This window comes from Penicillium chrysogenum, assembly GCF_028827035.1.
Source record: "Penicillium chrysogenum strain IBT 35668 chromosome Unknown utg000002l_segment0_segment0, whole genome shotgun sequence".
NCBI classification, from domain to species: Eukaryota; Fungi; Ascomycota; class Eurotiomycetes; order Eurotiales; family Aspergillaceae; genus Penicillium; species Penicillium chrysogenum.
Window position 1 is genome coordinate 2427497 of NW_026622750.1, and position 18565 is coordinate 2446061.

The 18565-nt window shown below is 48.3% G+C and overlaps 6 protein-coding genes across 6 annotated transcripts; 4 read left to right on the top strand and 2 right to left on the bottom strand.

Moving 5' to 3' along the window:
- Window positions 1-537: 537 nt before the first annotated feature.
- Window positions 538-5919, top strand: N7489_004477 (ABC transporter; the record flags this gene model as incomplete). Its single annotated transcript, XM_056710229.1, has 14 exons — window positions 538-768; window positions 843-1595; window positions 1653-1935; window positions 2000-2233; window positions 2311-2541; window positions 2656-3185; window positions 3243-3405; window positions 3479-3814; window positions 3879-4002; window positions 4066-4137; window positions 4191-4306; window positions 4362-5163; window positions 5237-5629; window positions 5703-5919. The coding sequence occupies 14 exons, from the start codon at window positions 538-540 to the stop codon at window positions 5917-5919; spliced, it is 4485 nt and encodes a 1494-aa protein (XP_056568650.1).
- Window positions 5920-6303: 384 nt separating this feature from the next.
- On the top strand, window positions 6304-6501 carry N7489_004478 (uncharacterized protein; the record flags this gene model as incomplete). The annotated part of the gene is made up of 1 exon (XM_056710230.1): window positions 6304-6501. The coding sequence occupies one exon, from the start codon at window positions 6304-6306 to the stop codon at window positions 6499-6501; it is 198 nt and encodes a 65-aa protein (XP_056568651.1).
- A 936-nt stretch (window positions 6502-7437) lies between these two features.
- Window positions 7438-9335, top strand: N7489_004479 (uncharacterized protein; the record flags this gene model as incomplete). The annotated part of the gene is made up of 2 exons (XM_056710231.1): window positions 7438-8856; window positions 9297-9335. 2 exons carry the CDS (start codon window positions 7438-7440, stop codon window positions 9333-9335), a joined length of 1458 nt encoding a protein of 485 aa, XP_056568652.1.
- A 577-nt stretch (window positions 9336-9912) lies between these two features.
- On the top strand, window positions 9913-10297 carry N7489_004480 (uncharacterized protein; the record flags this gene model as incomplete). Its single annotated transcript, XM_056710232.1, has 2 exons — window positions 9913-10071; window positions 10130-10297. 2 exons carry the CDS (start codon window positions 9913-9915, stop codon window positions 10295-10297), a joined length of 327 nt encoding a protein of 108 aa, XP_056568653.1.
- Window positions 10298-10504: 207 nt separating this feature from the next.
- On the bottom strand, window positions 10505-11998 carry N7489_004481 (glycoside hydrolase family 76 protein; the record flags this gene model as incomplete). Its single annotated transcript, XM_056710233.1, has 3 exons — window positions 10505-11089; window positions 11145-11839; window positions 11902-11998. The coding sequence occupies 3 exons, from the start codon at window positions 11996-11998 to the stop codon at window positions 10505-10507; spliced, it is 1377 nt and encodes a 458-aa protein (XP_056568654.1).
- Window positions 11999-16980: 4982 nt separating this feature from the next.
- N7489_004482 (uncharacterized protein) lies at window positions 16981-17796 on the bottom strand (the record flags this gene model as incomplete). The annotated part of the gene is made up of 2 exons (XM_056710234.1): window positions 16981-17598; window positions 17656-17796. The coding sequence occupies 2 exons, from the start codon at window positions 17794-17796 to the stop codon at window positions 16981-16983; spliced, it is 759 nt and encodes a 252-aa protein (XP_056568655.1).
- Between the last annotated feature and the right edge of the window lie 769 nt (window positions 17797-18565).

Here is an 18565-nt window from a genome sequence, read left to right on the forward strand (position 1 = left end):
TCTCATATTGTGAAACAGGTGCAATTGTTCCTTAATCATTTTGAGTACAACGGCAACCCATATTTCACTATTCATCTCATCGCCTCCAGCCCTCCTGTAGGATCACAGTTTCTGGGCATAGAAAATTAGTATTATACTCAATACTGTAAAATCAAGCTAAATATTATTGCGCTAGTCAGACCTGAGCTAGTAACTAGGGTGTGCGAGACAAAGAAAGCCCGTTTGGTGCTAAGCTTGCGTGATTAGGGAACCCTGTCAGGGTCAGGCCTGGAGGCTACACTTTTACATAGTCTCCTCACTCTTGATGCCTACTTCCCCTCTTCTCACATCCATGGCAGGTCTGGAAAAATAAAAATACTCCATCACGACAATTAAGACCACAATATCCCTCGTGTGAATGGCCTTTGGTAACCAGCGCTTCGAGAGTCGCTGTTTGTGCCTCAGGACCAACCTCCTTCTTTATCGCCAACGGGACTTCATCAACATTCCTACGTCACAAATCCAGATACCTCTTCTTGACCTCACGCCGGTTCTACCATGGCATCAGCATCAAACCCGCCCACGGGCGCATGCGGCGATAGCGAGTTTGGGCCCATTGTTTCTACGGCGGACTGTCGTGGGGGCTTCGACTTCACGGTGGCTTTCGAATCCGGCATTTTGAACATATTACCAGCGGCTTGCTTCCTTTTGCCGGCAACCTATCGCCTGTTTCAGTTGTCTAGGCAGTCACCGAAGGTGCTCTCTTCCGCATTCCGTGTGATAACATTAGTAAGTATCCTTACTTCCATTTGGCGTTCGGTTCGTATAAGAAGGACCAACCTCTAAGCATTATTTTCATACAGGCTGTCTCTGTAACTTTTGCAGCCATTCAGGTTGGACTCCTGGCACTTGTTGCGATGCAGCACCTTGCCGGAGGGCGCATCTTACTTGCGAGTGCCATTTTCGATTTTATATCCGCGCTGGTCGTTATAATCCTAGTTGATATGGAGCATCTCCGGTCCATCCGGCCATCATTTCTTGCCTCTGCTTACTTGTTCGTCACGTTGCTTCTGGACCTTGCGCGTGTGCGTACGTCCTGGCTGCTACCCAGCTATCAGGCCTACTCAGCATGCCTCTCTACGTCTCTAGCCGTTAAGCTACTTCTCTTAGTTCTTATTAATACTGAAAAACGGAAATGGCTTATGCATACTGAAAAGGACCACTCTACCGAAAGTGTGAGCGGACCTTTTAGTCGAGGCTTATTTACTTGGTTGAATGGCCTGTTGTGGAAAGGGCACTCCGTGTTACTGACCGGAGATGCTCTGCCTACTGTTCATAGAAAGCTCTTGTCTTCAGAATTGTCTACTCGATTTGCAGACTCGTGGACTCGCTGCACGCATAATGGACAGAACGCGTTGCTCTTGGCGGTGATCAAGTGTCTGCGATGGGAAATCGCGACGATCGCTTTCCCACGGCTTTGTGTCGTGGGATTTAGTATTGCGCAGCCCTTTCTGATTGGGAAAGTTGTCACTGTCTTACAGCAGACCAGCTCGTTGTCGCAAGACATGGGCTATGCCTTGATTGCAGCAACCGCAATTGTCTTTACCGGGATCGCTGTAAGCTACTTGATGTCTATTCACAGCGCGAAGAGTAAGACTTACATTTTATTCTAGGTCTCTAGAGCCTCTTACGAACACCTGGGGTATCGTGCCACAACCATGCTTCGTGGTGGTCTGATAGCTCTTGTCTTCCGGCATATGATGGATCTGCCACTAGGAAGCACTGACGAATCTAGTGCTATGGCCCTTCTAGGCTCTGATATAGAAATGGTCGCCGAATACTTCTATTCGGTAGTTTGCGAGACTTGGGCTAACGTGCTACAATTAGCACTAGCTACATGGTTGCTACAAACCCAAGTCGGTGTTGTCTGTATCGCTCCTATTTTGGTGGTGATAAGTTAGTCTTCCCGTTTCCCCAATCATTGCCTTGCGGTGTTCATTGTCTAACAGCGCTAGTCTAGTCTTCATGGGTTCTTCGTTTGCCATGGGCAATGCCGTTTCCGCTAGACAAAAAAGTTGGCTTCGGGCTACCGAGAAGCGTATCAACTTCACGACTTCCATCCTAGGCTCTATTCGCAACGTCAAAGTTCTCGGGTTGACCGAGGTGATGAGCTCTATGATTGAAGGATTGCGCACGGAAGAGCTTGAAATTTCTAAAAAGTTCCGCCAGCTCCAGTCAATCCGTGTATGCATGGGTGCGTGCTTTAATCCTTATTCCAACTCAACTATATTGTGTTACCAGGCTCACCAATGAGCTGACATCGACCTTTAGTCAATTCTCCTATAATTGTTGGACAACTTGTGACTCTCGCTGCCTATGCGATCTTAGCATTGCTACAGGGCTCGGGTGGTCTTGCCGTCAACGAAGCCATCACGTCATTGTCGCTTATAAGCTTGATGATTACACCGCTGAGCTACCTTTTGATGGCAATTCCCGACACATATGCATCAGTAGGCTGCCTGAATAGGATACAAGACTTCCTTATGAATCCAAGCCGTCTGGGTAAGTACTCCAGTTCTCTCTCCATGTTCTTTTGCACCACGTTTCACTATACCTAGATCCCGAATCACTCATTTTATCCCTCAGTGAGGGCTAATAAAACAATGTTATACACAGATCAGAGACGGCTTCCTCAGCCGGTATCGGCTCACTCAATTTCGACCGATATCATTTCCGGTCTCGAGCTATGCCCGCTTCCAAAAAGTCCCCAAACGCAGAAAGAAGTGGTTCTCTCACTCCAAAATGTTCGATTTGGCTGGAATTCTCCCTCTCCCTCAGAGACACACGGTATCACACTTAAGCTTGAATCCTCTCCCGCCGGTACTGTCGTTATCCTTGTCGGTCCAGTAGGCTGCGGTAAATCCACCTTTCTGAAGGGTCTCGCAGGTGAAACGCCCGTGTTGGAAGGTGAGATTTTTATAAAGTACCCGGATCTGGCATTTTGCGATGAAACTCCATGGTTATGCAATGCATCGATACAGAATAATATTGTGGGCGAAGGCTTATCTACATTTGATCCGAACTGGTATCATACCGTTGTGCGCGCATGTGCGCTGGATCTGGACTTCAAGAAGATGACGGCAGGCGACAAGACATCTGTGGGTAGTAAAGGGTCTAAACTTAGCGGAGGACAAAGACAAAGAATTGTTGGTGCCTTGCTTCCTTTGTGTGTTGGTCATCCACTAACAGCTTCGCCTGTATAGGCTATCGCGAGAGCCGTTTATGCTCGCAAACGAATCGCTTGTTTCGACGATGTTTTCAGTGGCCTCGACAATGCAACCGCCCGACATGTTTTCAATGATGTCTTTGGTCCGGCTGGACTGTTACGTCAGCTGGGATGTACGGTGTTCTTATCAACACATACCAGTACGTGCATTCCTGCCGCCAGATAGCTCGCTTGATCGATCAGAATTTAGATCCCACACTGATTATGACCTAGTGCATCACTTGCCGCAAGCTGACCTGATCATGGTTCTCGGGGCGAATGGCCAAGCCATCAAGCAAGGCAGCTATACCGAACTTCGAGACCACGCTGACAACCTCTCTGAGATGCATGGAATCAAACTCACGCGAACAGATGAAACGGAGAGAATTGATGAGCTAGAGAGCCCTTCTAATTACACTGCAGACTCTATGAGTGCTCCTTCCCCAGATGTCCATCGGCAGACGACCGACCTTGCTGTATACAAGTATTATTTCTCTGCGCTGGGGTGGTTCAGAATTGTAGCCTTGCTTCTCTTCCTGATTACCGAGGCCGGTATAAGCGCATTCCGCTGTAAGTTGCAACTATATCCTCAATAACCTATTGACGAAACAGCGTATGACTCACTTTTCTATAGACGTATGGGTCGATCTTTGGTCCTCCAGCAGCGACAACATTACAGCCTTACACCTAGGCTATTGGCTTGGACTATATGGAGCATTCTCTGTTATTCAAGCCCTTTCTCTGACACTTGCCGTATTGTAAGTTTCAGAAGTATGGTCCTTGATCCCGTGTCTTGGCTGACGTCTCTCGTCTGGTACTAGCTGGACCTGGGTCATTATCGTCCCCGCGGCTTCTAAAAATCTTCATTCCATTGTGCTGCACACTTGCATGGGGTGGGTTTATTGCAAATAAAATACCCGCATTGGCAATTGGCTAACAACTACAGTGCCCCATTGTCCTTCTTGTCGAATGTTGATACTGGAGTACTGGTAACCCGCTTTAGCCAGGACATGAGGCTGGTCGACATGATCCTACCTCGAGGTTTTATATCTACGGGATTCCGTAAGTAAATTCTGGATGAATACTGGGTCAATAATCTAACTAAAACAACTTTCAGAGTTTTTTGGAGCAATTGCCCAAGGCGCCACTGCTATAGCTTCGCTGCCCTACTTGGCAGTAGCTCTGCCGCTTCTCTTTGGAGTCCTGGTTCTGATCCAGCGGTTTTATCTCAAGACATCTCGCCAACTGCGGCTATTGGAGTGCGTCGTTACTTTTTATATCTTTTCCGCCTTGATCTACCTTGCCTACTTTATTTTCGCATTCATGGAGCTAATCCACATCACCTACAGAATCGAGCTCAAGAGTCCTCTTTACACCCACTTCATCGAGTCACTAGCAGGGATCGCCACTATCCGTGCCTTTTCCTGGACCCACACCGCAATGTCTCGAATGATCTCCATGCTGGACACCGCCCAAAGGCCCTACTACCTTCTCTTATGCATCCAACGCTGGCTGAGTCTCGTGCTAAATCTGATTGTAGCCGCTATAACAGTGCTTCTTGTTGGGATCTCTTTCGCTCTCCGCACTCGTGTTGACTCAGGCCTTTTAGGTATTGTCCTTGTCATGATGATGGATCTGGGACTTGTTCTATCGGAGCTGATTCAGAATTGGACGTTGCTTGAAACTTCATTGGGGGCAATTTCACGCATCAAGGACTTTGCTGAAGAAACCTGTGATGAAGAGAGCAACACAGTCATTCAGACTCAAAGTGAACTCCCAGAATGGCCGACTGAAGGGGAGATCACATTTGTGGGTGCGAGTATTTCTTGGAATTTATCCGAGACAACGCCTTTACTCAACAGCATTAATCTCCGGATCTCAGCCGGGAAGAAGTTTGGCCTTTGTGGCAGAACAGGGAGGTGAGTCTTACTCTCATCGACTCCTGATTTACGCGCTTCTCCTAGGCAGGGCTAACCAATTACTACAAAATAGTGGCAAAAGTACATTGGCACTATCACTGCTCCGTCTCAACGAGATTAATTCGGGACAAATCTTCATCGATGGACAAGATATTTCCCTCATGTCCCGATCATCAATCCGACAGCGTATCAGCTGTCTTAGCCAAGAGCCTTTTCTTTTCCCTGGCACCATCAGGCAGAATGCCGATCCACTGAACGTAGTTTCGGGCACGCAAATAATTGATGCACTGCAATCTGTCGGTATTTGGGACTCTGTTGCGGCAGGCCGCGGTAGCACGGACGAAGAGATTCTGGATTCAATCCTAGATGACAGCATTCTATCACAGGGCCAGAAGCAGCTATTCTGTCTGGCCCGGGCTCTGCTAAAGAGGAGCAAAATCTTGATCTTGGACGAGCCATCAAGCAGGTATGTTTATCAGTTATTGGTTTCCATTTTATTCCATCAGTGTTCGTGGTAGCTGAAGAGATATTGTGTGTAGTCTGGACCCAGAAACAGATGCTAAAGTGCAAAGGGTCATACGGGAGGCATTCCCTGGCTGCACCGTGATTATGGTGGCACATCGAATCCACAGTCTGCTCGATTTTGACCAAGTTGCTGTCATGGCTAGTGGCCGACTGATAGAAGTGGGACATCCACAGAATTTACTGAATAAGGCGGATGGGGAATTTGCAAACTTGCTGGCTCTTGAGTCATAACCAAATAGGTCAGCCTGTGAGGGTCTATATCAGACCCTAAAGCATCGAGGTCATTACACAATTGTTGCCGATATGTCGTCTGCGTCACTGATAATATTATTCCTTCCAAGCTGTTCCAGTAATAGTAATCCGGAGACTGTGCATTCCTGTCTGCATGGATATAGCACCGGAGTCTGACATGGCTAACTCCGCTATATCCGGATACTGCGTCACTTCGTTGTCCAAGTCGAGTCTACTGAGGTGACATTGAAACCAGAGCAAAGAGAAATATAAAGGACGACATGGAACACCACATTTTGCTCGAAACTGTCAGCACTATTTTCTTATCCAAACTTCGCCATTCAACCGGTGTCATGCCTCCAAGCCATCGCTCGCACCGTCAACATGTTCAAGGAGCTTGTCACCGTCTTTGGGGTCACTGGAAAGCAGGGCGGTTCCGTTGCCAACTACGTCCTTGGCGATGAAGAGCTCAGCCAACAGTACTCAGTTCGCGGCGTCACGCACTCACCCTCAATTTCCAAGGTCCGAGCACTCAAATCTATATGCGCCTTAATCATTGAAGCAGATGGACAAGCCATCTAGGTTTGTCCATGCTCTAAATGGAATCTACGCCCTCTTCTTTCTTACAAACGCGCAAGCCAGCGCGTATTGAAGAAATTAAAGCATTGTATTCCGCTAACGCGCCATAACCAATTTCGCCTGTAGTGATATGAATAGTCAGATGCGTATTCTATCCATGAATGAATAGGACTCCAACACTACCTTACCTAGTAATAATATCAAATATTGAATCTACTTTTTTGTAACTTGGTTTTACTATAAAGTTACTTACCCTACACACTACGTAAAGGTGTAGGTTTATCTAGCCACAACAATGCATTCCAGTACATCTTGTGGGATCACACTACGTAGGTAGTCTTTGCAAGCTTACTACACGTGCATCTTGCCTAGCTTTGCCAAGGTTAGTGTATCTTACCTAGTTTCTACAAGCTTACTAGTGTATCTTGCCTAGTTTTGCCTAGTTTTTGCATATGCCAGGTTTTTATATTTGCATACTCAGTTCTAGTATATATAGAGAATCGGCTTAACACCCACATGCATGGGGCTGGCCAGGACGTCAAATATATAGGCAATTAGTTGAACTAGTCGAGCGGTCTTCTGGTTGAGATATTACTATAGGTGTATTCGGCATTTACAGGGGGAGGGGGCTGGCCCACTCACTTGCTGAATACGTTATAGTGGCAAATGGACGTTATAGAGTTAAAGGAAAATATAGAAAAGAAAGGAAAGAAAGGAAAAAGACAAGGACTTTTCGGAGAGTGCTGAAGTATGTGGATGACCCTGTTAGTCATAAGGGGGGTGTTGAGAGGTGACATTACGTCCTATTATCCCTAGGGCTTCCTATATAGTTGAGTTGGCTCCCTCTTGTCTGTTCCTCTCCTCTCTTTCCCCGGAGTCATTCAGTCAGATAGCATACAATAGGTTAATTTTGGTCACTTCTTCTAAAGCGTTCGCGCTATGAGGTTCCCACAACTAGTCATTGCCTTGCTCTTATTGTTCGGAAGTGTGAATGCGGACCAGAACTGGGAAGGCTGGGCAGGACTGGGAGACCAGACAAAGTGGCCCAGTCCCTCCTATACCCCGAACGTCGTGGATGTTGATGTCGCCATCATTGGTGGTGGTTCCGGTGGTATCCACGCCGCAATACAATTAAAGGACGCCGGCGCCAGCGTTATGGTCATCGAGAAGAAGGACCAGATCGGCGGCCACACAGAGACGTACACCAACCCTAGCACCGGTGTCATCAGTAACGTTGGTGTTACCGTTTTTGAGAACACAGATCTGGTCAAACGATACTTCGCCCGCCTCGGAGTGCCCATTATCACCAACTCCTTGGAAACCCCAAGCGCAAGATATGACTTCGCCTTGGGAATTCCTATCCCGCCCCCAGATGACCAGCAGGATGTCATTCAAGCTGCCGTGCAAGCTTACACCGAGAATGTGCTGAGCAAGTACGGATGGATCGACCAAGGCTTTTTGGTCCCGGACCCCGTCCCCGAGGAGCTGTATCTGCCCTTCGCACAGTTTGCAGAGAATTACAACTTTTCTGCTCTCGTTCCTCTTATCGCACAACTCAACTGGTATACGGGAAATATCACAATACTCCCGGCCCTGTATGGCATCAAAGGCCTCGGACCCGGCTTGCTCGGCAGTGCCTTCGGAGAGTTCATACAATCTGGCACAGGCAACAGCAGGAGCCTATACGACGCGGCCCTGAAGGAGCTGGACTCCAGTATCCTCTTGAGCACCACGATCCTTAATGTAGACCGTCACTCCAACTCGACTGGTGTGACTCTCTTGGTTGCCCAGCAAGGAAGCTCCTTCAAGACAATTCGTGCCCGCAAGTTGTTGGTCGCCATACCGCCAATCATGAAGGACATTTGGTCTTTCGACCTCTCCAGACAAGAGCAGGCCATCTTCTCCAAGTTCTCCTCCCTCGGCTACTATGCCGGCGTGGCTCATGTCCCTGGTTTCAATGGCTCGTTCACCAACGTCGGCGCCTTTACTCCTTTCAACCAGCCCATTGTTCCGGGTAACAACGGCTTCATCGCCACCGGATCGCCTGGCGAATTCCTGATCGGAGGGGGCTTCGACCGCGGAGACGTCACGGATGAAGAAGGAAAGGACCTCGTCCGCGAGAACCTGGCCACTCTAGCGGCGGTGGGTGCTGTCCCGGCAGATGCGGCGGATACTGTCACATTCCCCTACACTTCCGACCACACGCCGTACCATGTACGTGTCACGGCCGAAGATATCAAGGCTGGCTTCTACGCCAAGCTGCTGGCGCTGCAGGGCTCCCGCAATACGTACTGGACTGGCGCGGCGTTTACTGGCCACAACAGCGCTCTGGTCTGGAACTGGAATGAGGGAACGGTTGTGCCTGGCCTGAAGAAGGATCTTGGTCTGGAATAAGCCGTCGAGAGGCTTTACCGTAGTGGCGATTGTTGAGGGTACGGCAATTCTGGAGAAGCTAAGGAAGAAAAATCTGCTGCATTCAATCTAGCAAGGAGAGGCCTTTTATAGAGGCCTAGAAAGGCAAAAAATAAGTAAAGGCTCAGTCTGAAAAACAAAGCATCTATGGACGATGGGATGATTCAAAAGCTACCTATTTAACTCCGTGTAACCTAGCCTAGGGGATGATAAGGGTTTTCGTTAATAATTGGCTGCGACAGAGTTATCTGCGAAATTGGATAATACATATGTACTATGATACTATGTATGTTAACGTCTACGGATGAACTAGAGCCTGACTACCCTTATAAGTGAATAGCCCTGCAATGTAAATTTGTGCTGATTTCTATTTCTTTACTCAATAGGATCAGTTAGTTATCCAGAAAGAGAGTCTCGTCACTTAGAGCAGGACGCTGAATACACAACCCCGACGCGACTGATGTCCCGAACCCTAATTTTGTGACAAGTCGACGTCTTTAGTGGCCCGTCATGAAAATGCGGCAACTGATTATCGCCTTTGTGGTAACAACAGCATTAGATGCGTAGGCAATGCTAGACAATTGTTAGAAGCATCCACGAAGAATGAAAGTACCTCAGGTTACCTACGTCCCTGGAGTACAACTTAAATAGTACTTGTCTATGATTTGCTGTTACCTAAACCACCGAGCACCCGTTCGCTGCTTGGATATTTCTTATATCTTTCCGCCATGGCTATTGCTGTAAGTCGGGCTTCGAGGTCGTGTCTCACACAATACTGTCTGGAGTGGTGAGAGGACATGGAAGGAGACACAAAGTTGTTCGCCGTTAGACCAGGGCACTATTTGATACTCAATCTCAGCTTTGAAAGGTTCTCCTCCTCCTCCTCCTCCTCCTCCTTCCACCTTCCTCCTCGCCCTGAGTTCCTTGATCTGCGCAAATCTCTCCTTCTCTGCACAGTTACATCTACATCAAACAAGTTCATATCAGCCATCCATCTTCGCCATGCCTCCCAACAGAGTTACCAAGGCTAAAGTTACCAAGAATACTGCTGCCAAGTCCACCACCAAGCCTGCCAAACTCGCCCAGGGAACTAGCCGAGACCTACTACTGGAAGAGAGGCTCGAGTTCCTACTCACCTGCATCAAGGTGACAGGAATGAAGGTGACTTGTTTCCAACTAATTAGGTACTTTCAGCACTAATATAACTATGATACCCCAGATCGACTTCGGCGCTGTTGCCCAACACTATGGCATTACCACCAATGCCGCAACGAAGCGCTTTCGACGTGCCAAGGATTGTGCCGCCAAACCTGTGAGGGCTGGAGAGGCAGCTCAGGGGAGTGATCAGGACCCAGACACAGAGCCCACGGAGGACCCGGAGGTCTGAAAGTACGAACGAAAAAAAAAAAAAGCAAAGATCTATCTGCACTGCACTGGGCGGGAAAAGCTTTACCGCGATACGATGTTGAAAGTGTGGCATAGGGAGATTGTACAAACAGTCGTTCAACGCTCAAATATCACAAAAAGCCTGAATTTCTCAAGGTATCAAGATTCCAAATGTACATGTGTTTAACGCCGTCCCAATTGAGTGTATCTACTTGCCTCCAACAAGCATCCAAGAAATAGCCCCGACCCAGACTAAAACGAAGACCGCAGTCAAGATTCCCGCGCCGACCCTGTCACCCGAAGTGATCGGCGCAGGCCCAGTGCTACCCTCGGGATTGGAGCCCCCGTGCGGGTCACTTTTGGATTTTCCACCATTGTCAGCATTGTAAGGGCCATCGGCCGTGAATGGGACCATGACAGCATTAAGAACACCCAAGACAGACATCTGCTGCTCCAAGCCCATAGTCCCGTCCCACTCCGATTTCATCGTCCAGCGAATTCCACAATGCTTCCCATCGCTTCCACCGGAGCATTGCTGACCGGCAGCGACAGCGGAGGCCTTGAATTTCCCCATTACCTCCGCCGTGACGTTGGTGGGTACTATCAGCGACATGAATCCGATCCATGAAGTGAAATAGGCCTTGAAGGTTTTCTGATTGCGATCGCACATATCGATCGGCTCGCAGGTGATGTCGGAGATGATTTGGTGATCACCGGATTTAGGGAAAAACTGTTCGGATGTCTTGAGCAGTCCTGTCACGCCTTCGAGCCATTTACCCTCAGTACCATTGGTCTATAATGCCTGTTAGTTTCGATAGCCAGCTTGTCGGGGACAGGGGTAGACGTACGTAGTTGTGCATATAGCCTGCACCCATGATGTACGTAGCGTAGTTGTAAGTCCATTGGTGATCACCATGATCCTTGCAATTCGCAGCGTTGGTAGTGGTATCGGCAATAACCCAGGTTTTCCTCAACAGCGGCGTAGTGTGACTCCAATCCCAAATCTTCTCGGCCCACTCGGCATAGGTCGCGTTCTTGGTGTATAGTGCCAGACGCGCTGAAAGCTGGAACAAGCCGCCGTTGGAGATGGCGTTTTTCAAATCGTACCCATCCTGGTAAGGCCAAATCTGCCATCGCAAACCACCATCGCAAGCTGTCATATCCCAGCGAGGAATCTGTCCATTGAAGACACCCTCCGCCAGCGAAATCCACGAGGGTTCGCCGCTTCTTTCGGGGAAGTTCAGTTCGCCGGCGGTCATCGCCGCTAATCCCCAGAACACTTGATCGTCGTTACCGAGGTACGACGAGTAGTTGCTTGGGAAAAAGTCGTTTTCGTCGCCCTTTTGCCAATACATGCCTTCCTGAATGGCATCGTTGAACTGGCTGTCGCCTGTTAAATACCAGTACTGAATGAGGGTCATGAACATCGAACCACCCTCCCACCAAGTACCGTCGAATTTTCCGGGAATCGCCTTCGAGTCGCGGGCATTGTAGTAATCGATCATAGTGGTGGCGACGGTCTTGGCGGCATTTTTGAGGGACGCTGTCCGGAGAGGTATATGTCAGTCATTTGGGATGTTTAGCCAGCGTACGATACGAACGTACTCTCGTCCTCAGGGTTAACCTCAATGGCGAGGGCATTTTGTAAGAGAAGGAAGGTTAAAAGGGTGGTCAACCACCTAGGCATAATCACAGGCCCCATTTGACACGAGCGGAGTGATGACCGACATCGGAAGAAATGCATCGGACTGGGAGATGGAGAGCAGAAGTCAAGTGCATTGAGATTCAGAGGGGAATATGAGAGTGCATCTACTAGAACAAAAGGGTAATAATACAATGGAACCCATCAGATGCTATCGAATCACCACGATGAAACCAGTCACTTGGCAAAGAGGCGCCGTATGAGCGGGTTTATGTACAGAGTGCCAATTCCAAGACATTGGCGCGACCAATCCTGCTGCCTGACTTTGGTTCTGGATGCAGCTCTATTCAGCACTGCCCAGTTTCCAGGCGCTTGGCGTTGAATTTTCGTCTGGGAAATGAGGGTGTAGTAATGCCAAGACGCCCCCTTACCCGGCGTATCCGGGGTCGGCGGTTCGGGGAAGCATAAATTCTGCATTCGAATATCTTCTAGCACACTTTTCAAATCATAAAACATGAGAGTTTGCCAACACATTTAAGCTGGGAAAGAGTGTCTGAATGTCAGATCAGGGGGGTAATATGCCAAGTCGTTTCCGCTCGGAGTGTCACGAGCGCCAAATTGGGTCTTGGCGGTACCGTGGAAAATCGACTTTCTTATTTTTAGTGGCGCCAAGAAATGCGCCAAGACCTGGCACTGCCACTTTCTCCTTTTGCGGGAATCAACTGGGATTCTGCTAATTAACTATCTGTTTCTGGGCTAGTCACATAGTCGATGAAGCTTAATAGTCCCAGGCACAACTCAGATCTTGGAGAAGGGTTCAAAGTTAAAGGCCCATGTTATTTCCATTCGCAGTTCCCCGTTCCCCGCATCTGTATCTGTATCTATCGACTAATTCCAGTACCCAAATTTGAAGAAGCTTGAGATAGTGGCTCGTTCTTTGTTTAGTGCCCTTCTGAAAACTCAGGCTAATAGTTCTTCTTTCATATTTAACTATCCAACTAGTTAAGTTAACTCGCTAACTAACGTAATCCACTAGCGAGCTGGCCACACAACCGAGCTGGCCACCCTACAAAAAACGCGTCCATGAATTAGCACTTAGTCAATTCAACTATCTACCATGCCACCAATTCGCTCCCAATCCTCCAAAGAATCAGCTGAGCAAGAGGGCAGGATCTTATTAGCTATCAAAGCTTTTAAAAATAAAGAAATCTCTTCAATTCGTGAAACTGCGCGCCGTTTCAAAATCCCCCGTTCAACCCTTTCTTCACGTCTTACCGGAATACAACACCGCGCGAACCCAGTTCTTTCGGTCGGCGAAAATTGGGTGACAAACTATATGAAAAGGCATCCTCTCCTCTCCTCCCGGTTTTCGAAACGGTATAACTACGAGCGTGCGAAATGTGAGGATCCAAAAGTTATAAAGGATTGGTTTGATCTTGTTTAAAAAACCATCCTACAATTTGGGATCTACCCGGACGACGTTTATAACTTTGATAAGACGGGTTTTGCAATAGGATTGACGGCGACTACGAAGGTTATTACGAGAAGCGAATACTACGGTCGGCGAGCACTTTTACAACCTAGAAATCGTGAATAGGTGACGGCTATCGAGTGTACGAATGCGGCTAGTTGGGCCCTTCCACTATATCTGATTTTTAAAGGCAAAGTCTTTATTGAATCTTGGTTCGATAGTCTTCCTTCCGACTAGCGTTTCGAAGTTAGTCCTAATAGCTGGACTACTGACGAAATTGGACTTCGCTGGCTTAAAAGCTCTTTATTCCGACCACTTTTGTACGGATAAAGGGGGTATATCGGCTTTTAATACTAGATAGCCATAGAAGCCATTTAACACCGAGGTTTGATAAAATTTGTGAAAAAAACCGGGTTATACCAATCTATATACCCCCGTATTTATCCCATCTTTTACAACCTCTAGATATAGGCTGTTTTGCTATATTAAAACGAGCCTATAGGAGACTAGTTGAATTCCGGATGCGGTGCGGATCCAATTATGTGGATAAATTGGACTTCCTAGATTCCTATCCTACCGCACGAATGGAAGCTTTTAAATCAGAGATTGTTAAAAACAGCTTCCAATCTGCCGGTTTAGTCCCTTTCGCGCCAGAGAGAGTGATTTCGAAGCTTAATATTCGGCTTGCTACACCAACCCCCCCCCTAGCCGGGGTAGTGATTGGGATCCAAAAACACCTTCAAACTGCAGGCAATTGGAAAAGCAAGCTTCCTCTATCAAAGCATTGCTTCGTACCAGATCAAAAACCCCCTAAGTCCGCTGAATTCCGCCATAAATCAGGTTTTGAAAGCCTGTCAAATGACGATGCAATCCGCTGCACTTCTGGAGAGAGAAGTGAGTGATTTACGTAGTGAAAACGAGAAGAAGAAGCAAAAGCGTGCTAGATCTGGGAAGCATCTATACGCAGAGAGCGGTCTCTCCGTGTAGGAAGCATCTGCGCTAATTATGCAGCCGGTGGAAGCAGATAAACCCGGTCCCGGTCAGCATAGTGAATCAGGTTTACAACCGCGTACAAAACCCCCGGGGGTGCGGAGTATGCAGGAAGCCAGGACATAGGAGAGAGACATGTCCAGATAGATGATGTTTTTTTAAAAATTTAATTTAATGGCGTTTTGGTTGAGATAAATGGATTTGAAATTAGTATGTTGGATAAAGTGGCCAGCTCGGTTGTGTGGCCAGCTCGCTAGTGGATTACGTTAACTAACTAGTCGACTAGTTATCTAGTTATGTTGTATTTGGTGTCTTGCTCAACCACTCCATGGCCGTTCTATATTTACAGTCTCCATCTAACTATTTCTATAACTATTGAAACATAGTGGCGCGTACTACACTAGAGAAAGAATGCCATGCTTGCCTAACCTGAGGGGCAACGTTGGAACACCCAGATGTCTCTTCTTCCTACCTCTCTCCTTCAAATCCCTCCTCCCCTGGAGAATCATACCAACTCATATCCACCGATAACCATCAGTTGGCCTTTGAGGCCGTAATCCTACGGTGCTGACTCTACTCAGCTCGATCGCGCATTTGTCGAACGCTCTCCGTGCACCCGTCCGTCCTTCCTGATCGGCTCGCTACCTGGGCATCGGAATCTCAAAGCTTAAGTGAAGAAGAACCTCGGCACAGCTGACCTGCTTCTGCTGAAATCCGCGGGACTTGCGCTGGGAAGATCTAATGTGTCACATCCCGCGCTACGGTAGCACGGCGGTCCGACGTCGCCAGGGCAAATCCTTCAAGACAAGCTCCTTGTGCTTCTTTCCCCATCCATGGCATCTGACTTCCTCGGCAGTAAAAGGAAATTTCTACCTGCCAAAGACATTTTGAAATACTACAAGTTGGCACGCATTATCCATCGAGCCATATAAAGCCACTTCGTTCATATTTGGGGTTTAAACTACACAGTTTGAGGACGGGGATGAAGAACATGATGCTGCCGAGCATCCCGATTCTGACCTTCGCCTGAGTCTCGAAGCTCCAAAATGTCCTGACTGCTGAATCAACGAATCCCTCCGTCTGGGATATCTAACGCGTCACCCCTACATACGGAGGCCGTGATTCCATATCCAGAAAGGAATTACATACAATCACCTTCCATTGATGCAGCTAACGACCACCACTGGGACCCAGTAGCAAGTTGTCTTGCATCACGCTCTGCACATTCAGATGCCCTTTATACCAGCAAGCGAGGATGCAACCGGCGATATCACTTATTATGCAAGGGATGGCGATGGTCGCTCTCTACCCATTCTTAGTTGTCTTCGGGTATAATTTTCAGCTATGCTACTTAACCCGGTGCTTCGATCGTCTTCTTAATCAGGAAAGAAGACTCGATCTTCTATGCGCCAGTCGCCTAGAGCACTGTGGCGAAGACCGGATCAGAATCAGGATACAAAGGCCCAGAAAAGATGGAGAGAAATGGAGACACCTAGGCGATGATCGTGCCCAGTAGCCTCTCGCCTCTCGACTGACATTCAAGTACATTCAAGTCCTTTGCTGGCCTTTTGGTACTTAAATCCTTCTCCAAAATCTCATGTTCTTGAATCTGTGCTTTTCAATATTCCTTTTCCATATTCCCTTAGTTCTCAATCCCCTCCATTGCGCTCGATCCGCCTTCCCTTTCGAACCTTCACTGAGTCACGATCGCATGCATTAGGGAGAACAATTGCACCGCCGGTGATGATCTCTGATTCGTGCACCACTCAGAAGTTGCTTACATGCAACTTGTCAGACCTCTCTTTGCCCCTTTGAGGTTATTTGTGGCTTTTAGGATTTTGTCCCTTTGTTCCCATGGAGCTATATAAAGAGCTTCATGACAGTAGTTAGATCATCATCACCAATCTTCCTCTCGCTCTTCTCCTAGCCTCTCATTAATTTCTCGGGCTTGTATGTCAGCAGACATGGTAACCACCGACAAGCCAGTTGGGTGTGATTGGGGCATACTATGTCGTTGCAGAACGTGGCACTCCTCAGTTCCAAGTATCGATATCACATCCAGAAGTTATACGAAGACCATTTTGATTATGTACAAAACTGAACTGTATATAGATGTAGTTCGTTTTCGCCATCGCCTGATCCACCCATTGTAAGCTCTCCCTGCTTTCATGTGTCACCAGGGACCTGCCTGGTGATCTAGCAAGTCGATTGCTTCATTTACTAGGGACATGTTCGTTGACATGGCCTACCCACTAAAATGAACCACATTGGCCAGGCATTGTGAAGCGAAGAAGCTCCGGGTGGCCATGGCGAACAGACCAGATGGAGGAACGATCTCTCCCAGCAGAGGGTTCTGACTGTAAGTCGAAGCGAAGCACGTCTGTGGAGCTCAATGTCAGGAGGGAAATCGCATCCGCACCTTCAGCTTACAGCCAATGCAACTGTCCATAAAACGAGAGCGCGTCTTCGGCTGGATCTGCTGATCTAGCTTCAACCGCAGCAGTCCTAGTGGATATAAAACGGGTCTTCCATCTCTAGTTCCCGCATAGGCAACATGAAAAGGCCAAAACCAGTCTCCAGCTCAGACGACCGAACTCTGCTTCCCGTCCTCCAAGCCCTCCCCGGGCTCCCTAATGCCACCACCGACATGTTCAATCACAGGTGAATTCTCTCCAGTACCCTGCCCTTCATTCTCATTCTCAATCTCCATCCCCATCCCCTCCTTCCACATATTCACCAAGCTCGTCGCGCCCATGCGTCGGTTTTCCTCCTGGATATTAGACTTGACGCCAGCGCCGATAGGATACTTCTTGCTTGAGAGTGTGTCAGCCAGTTCCTTGAGCGGGATACCGGTCTCATCACTAATCAGGTCTTCGTAGACGGGGTTGTTCTTAAAGAGGTTGTAGGTGGAGTAGAAGGGGCTGCGTTTGAGGGCGGAGGCGTGGTTATGGCGCGAGTGTTGGATTTCGAGTGTCAATGAGCGAGGGGTATCTGAGGGCGGATTGGTAGTTGATGTGAATGGAATAGAGGGGATAGAGGTTGAAGGGTGAGATTTTGAGGTGTAGGTAGAGGTGGAGGTGGATGTCGGTAGGGGAATAGTGATAGGCGAAGCTGCTATCGCGCTGTCTGCTGCATCGGCTGTCTCGAAGATCGCGACGATGGGGCGGTTGGTGTTTGGTGAGGTGTTGGTTGTGTCATACTAAAGAAATTATTAGGTCAGGGCTTGTCAAGATGTAGTTAGGAGAGGACGCCGTACCTTGAGGTTGCGGTATGTTATTACTTCTCCGAATTTCTGGAGCGCGGCCAGTACCAGTTTGCTTTCGGATAGGTTCTTTGGCATGGGAAGTCCGGTGATGTGGACCTGCCCTGTCATGCGCGCAAGACTAGGGGACACCATTGTGAGGTTTGTAGATTTGTGATTGGGAAGTTGAAGTTGACCGGAGGTTGGAGAAAAATGGCGGATCGTCGAGATCGGCACTTCTTGGCGGAATTGTCTATCTACATACAGTACATATCTCCGACAAGTCACGAAAACTATCGAATAATTTCTGACGAACCGCTCGTAGATCATGCTCTTGCTCTGAGCATGGTCTTTCTCTTTCCCCGAGCGGATGGCTCTCTTTTCCCTGAATACCCTCTATAGGACGCTGCACGTGATTTGCTGCCAGATGCGTTGATTCCACCTCCAGGGCTGGGCATCTTCAGGGCTCCGAGGTCAACCTTGGAACTTTACAAGGTTGGAACCGGCCGAGAAACCTTCGAGGGTTGTCCACCTGGAGGCCCGCAGTTTGTGACAGGCAATGGCCGTCCGGGCATCAATTTCCTGGGCTAAGGAGTTGTGGCCAACCGACTCTGTTGTAGAAACTTATGTTTCAAACACATACAGAGGGTGTTGCAGTAGCCTTCTAGCCGAGGTAGTCATGCTAATGCAAAAGGTTCCACGGCACTTGTCTTGCGATAATATCTGCACGGCGCATGTAGAAGCCTGTGTGTGCTATTGGAGGCTGCGAGGAGCCTTCAGTCAGAGTCCTCTCGAACAAGGCCAATGACATGATGCTATTTAGAACTGCAGTCACTATGGCAAGGATCTCATCGATCCACTCTAATTTAGCAGGCTAAACGAACATAAATTAATCGAAACACAGTTTCCTCCAACTCGATCGTCA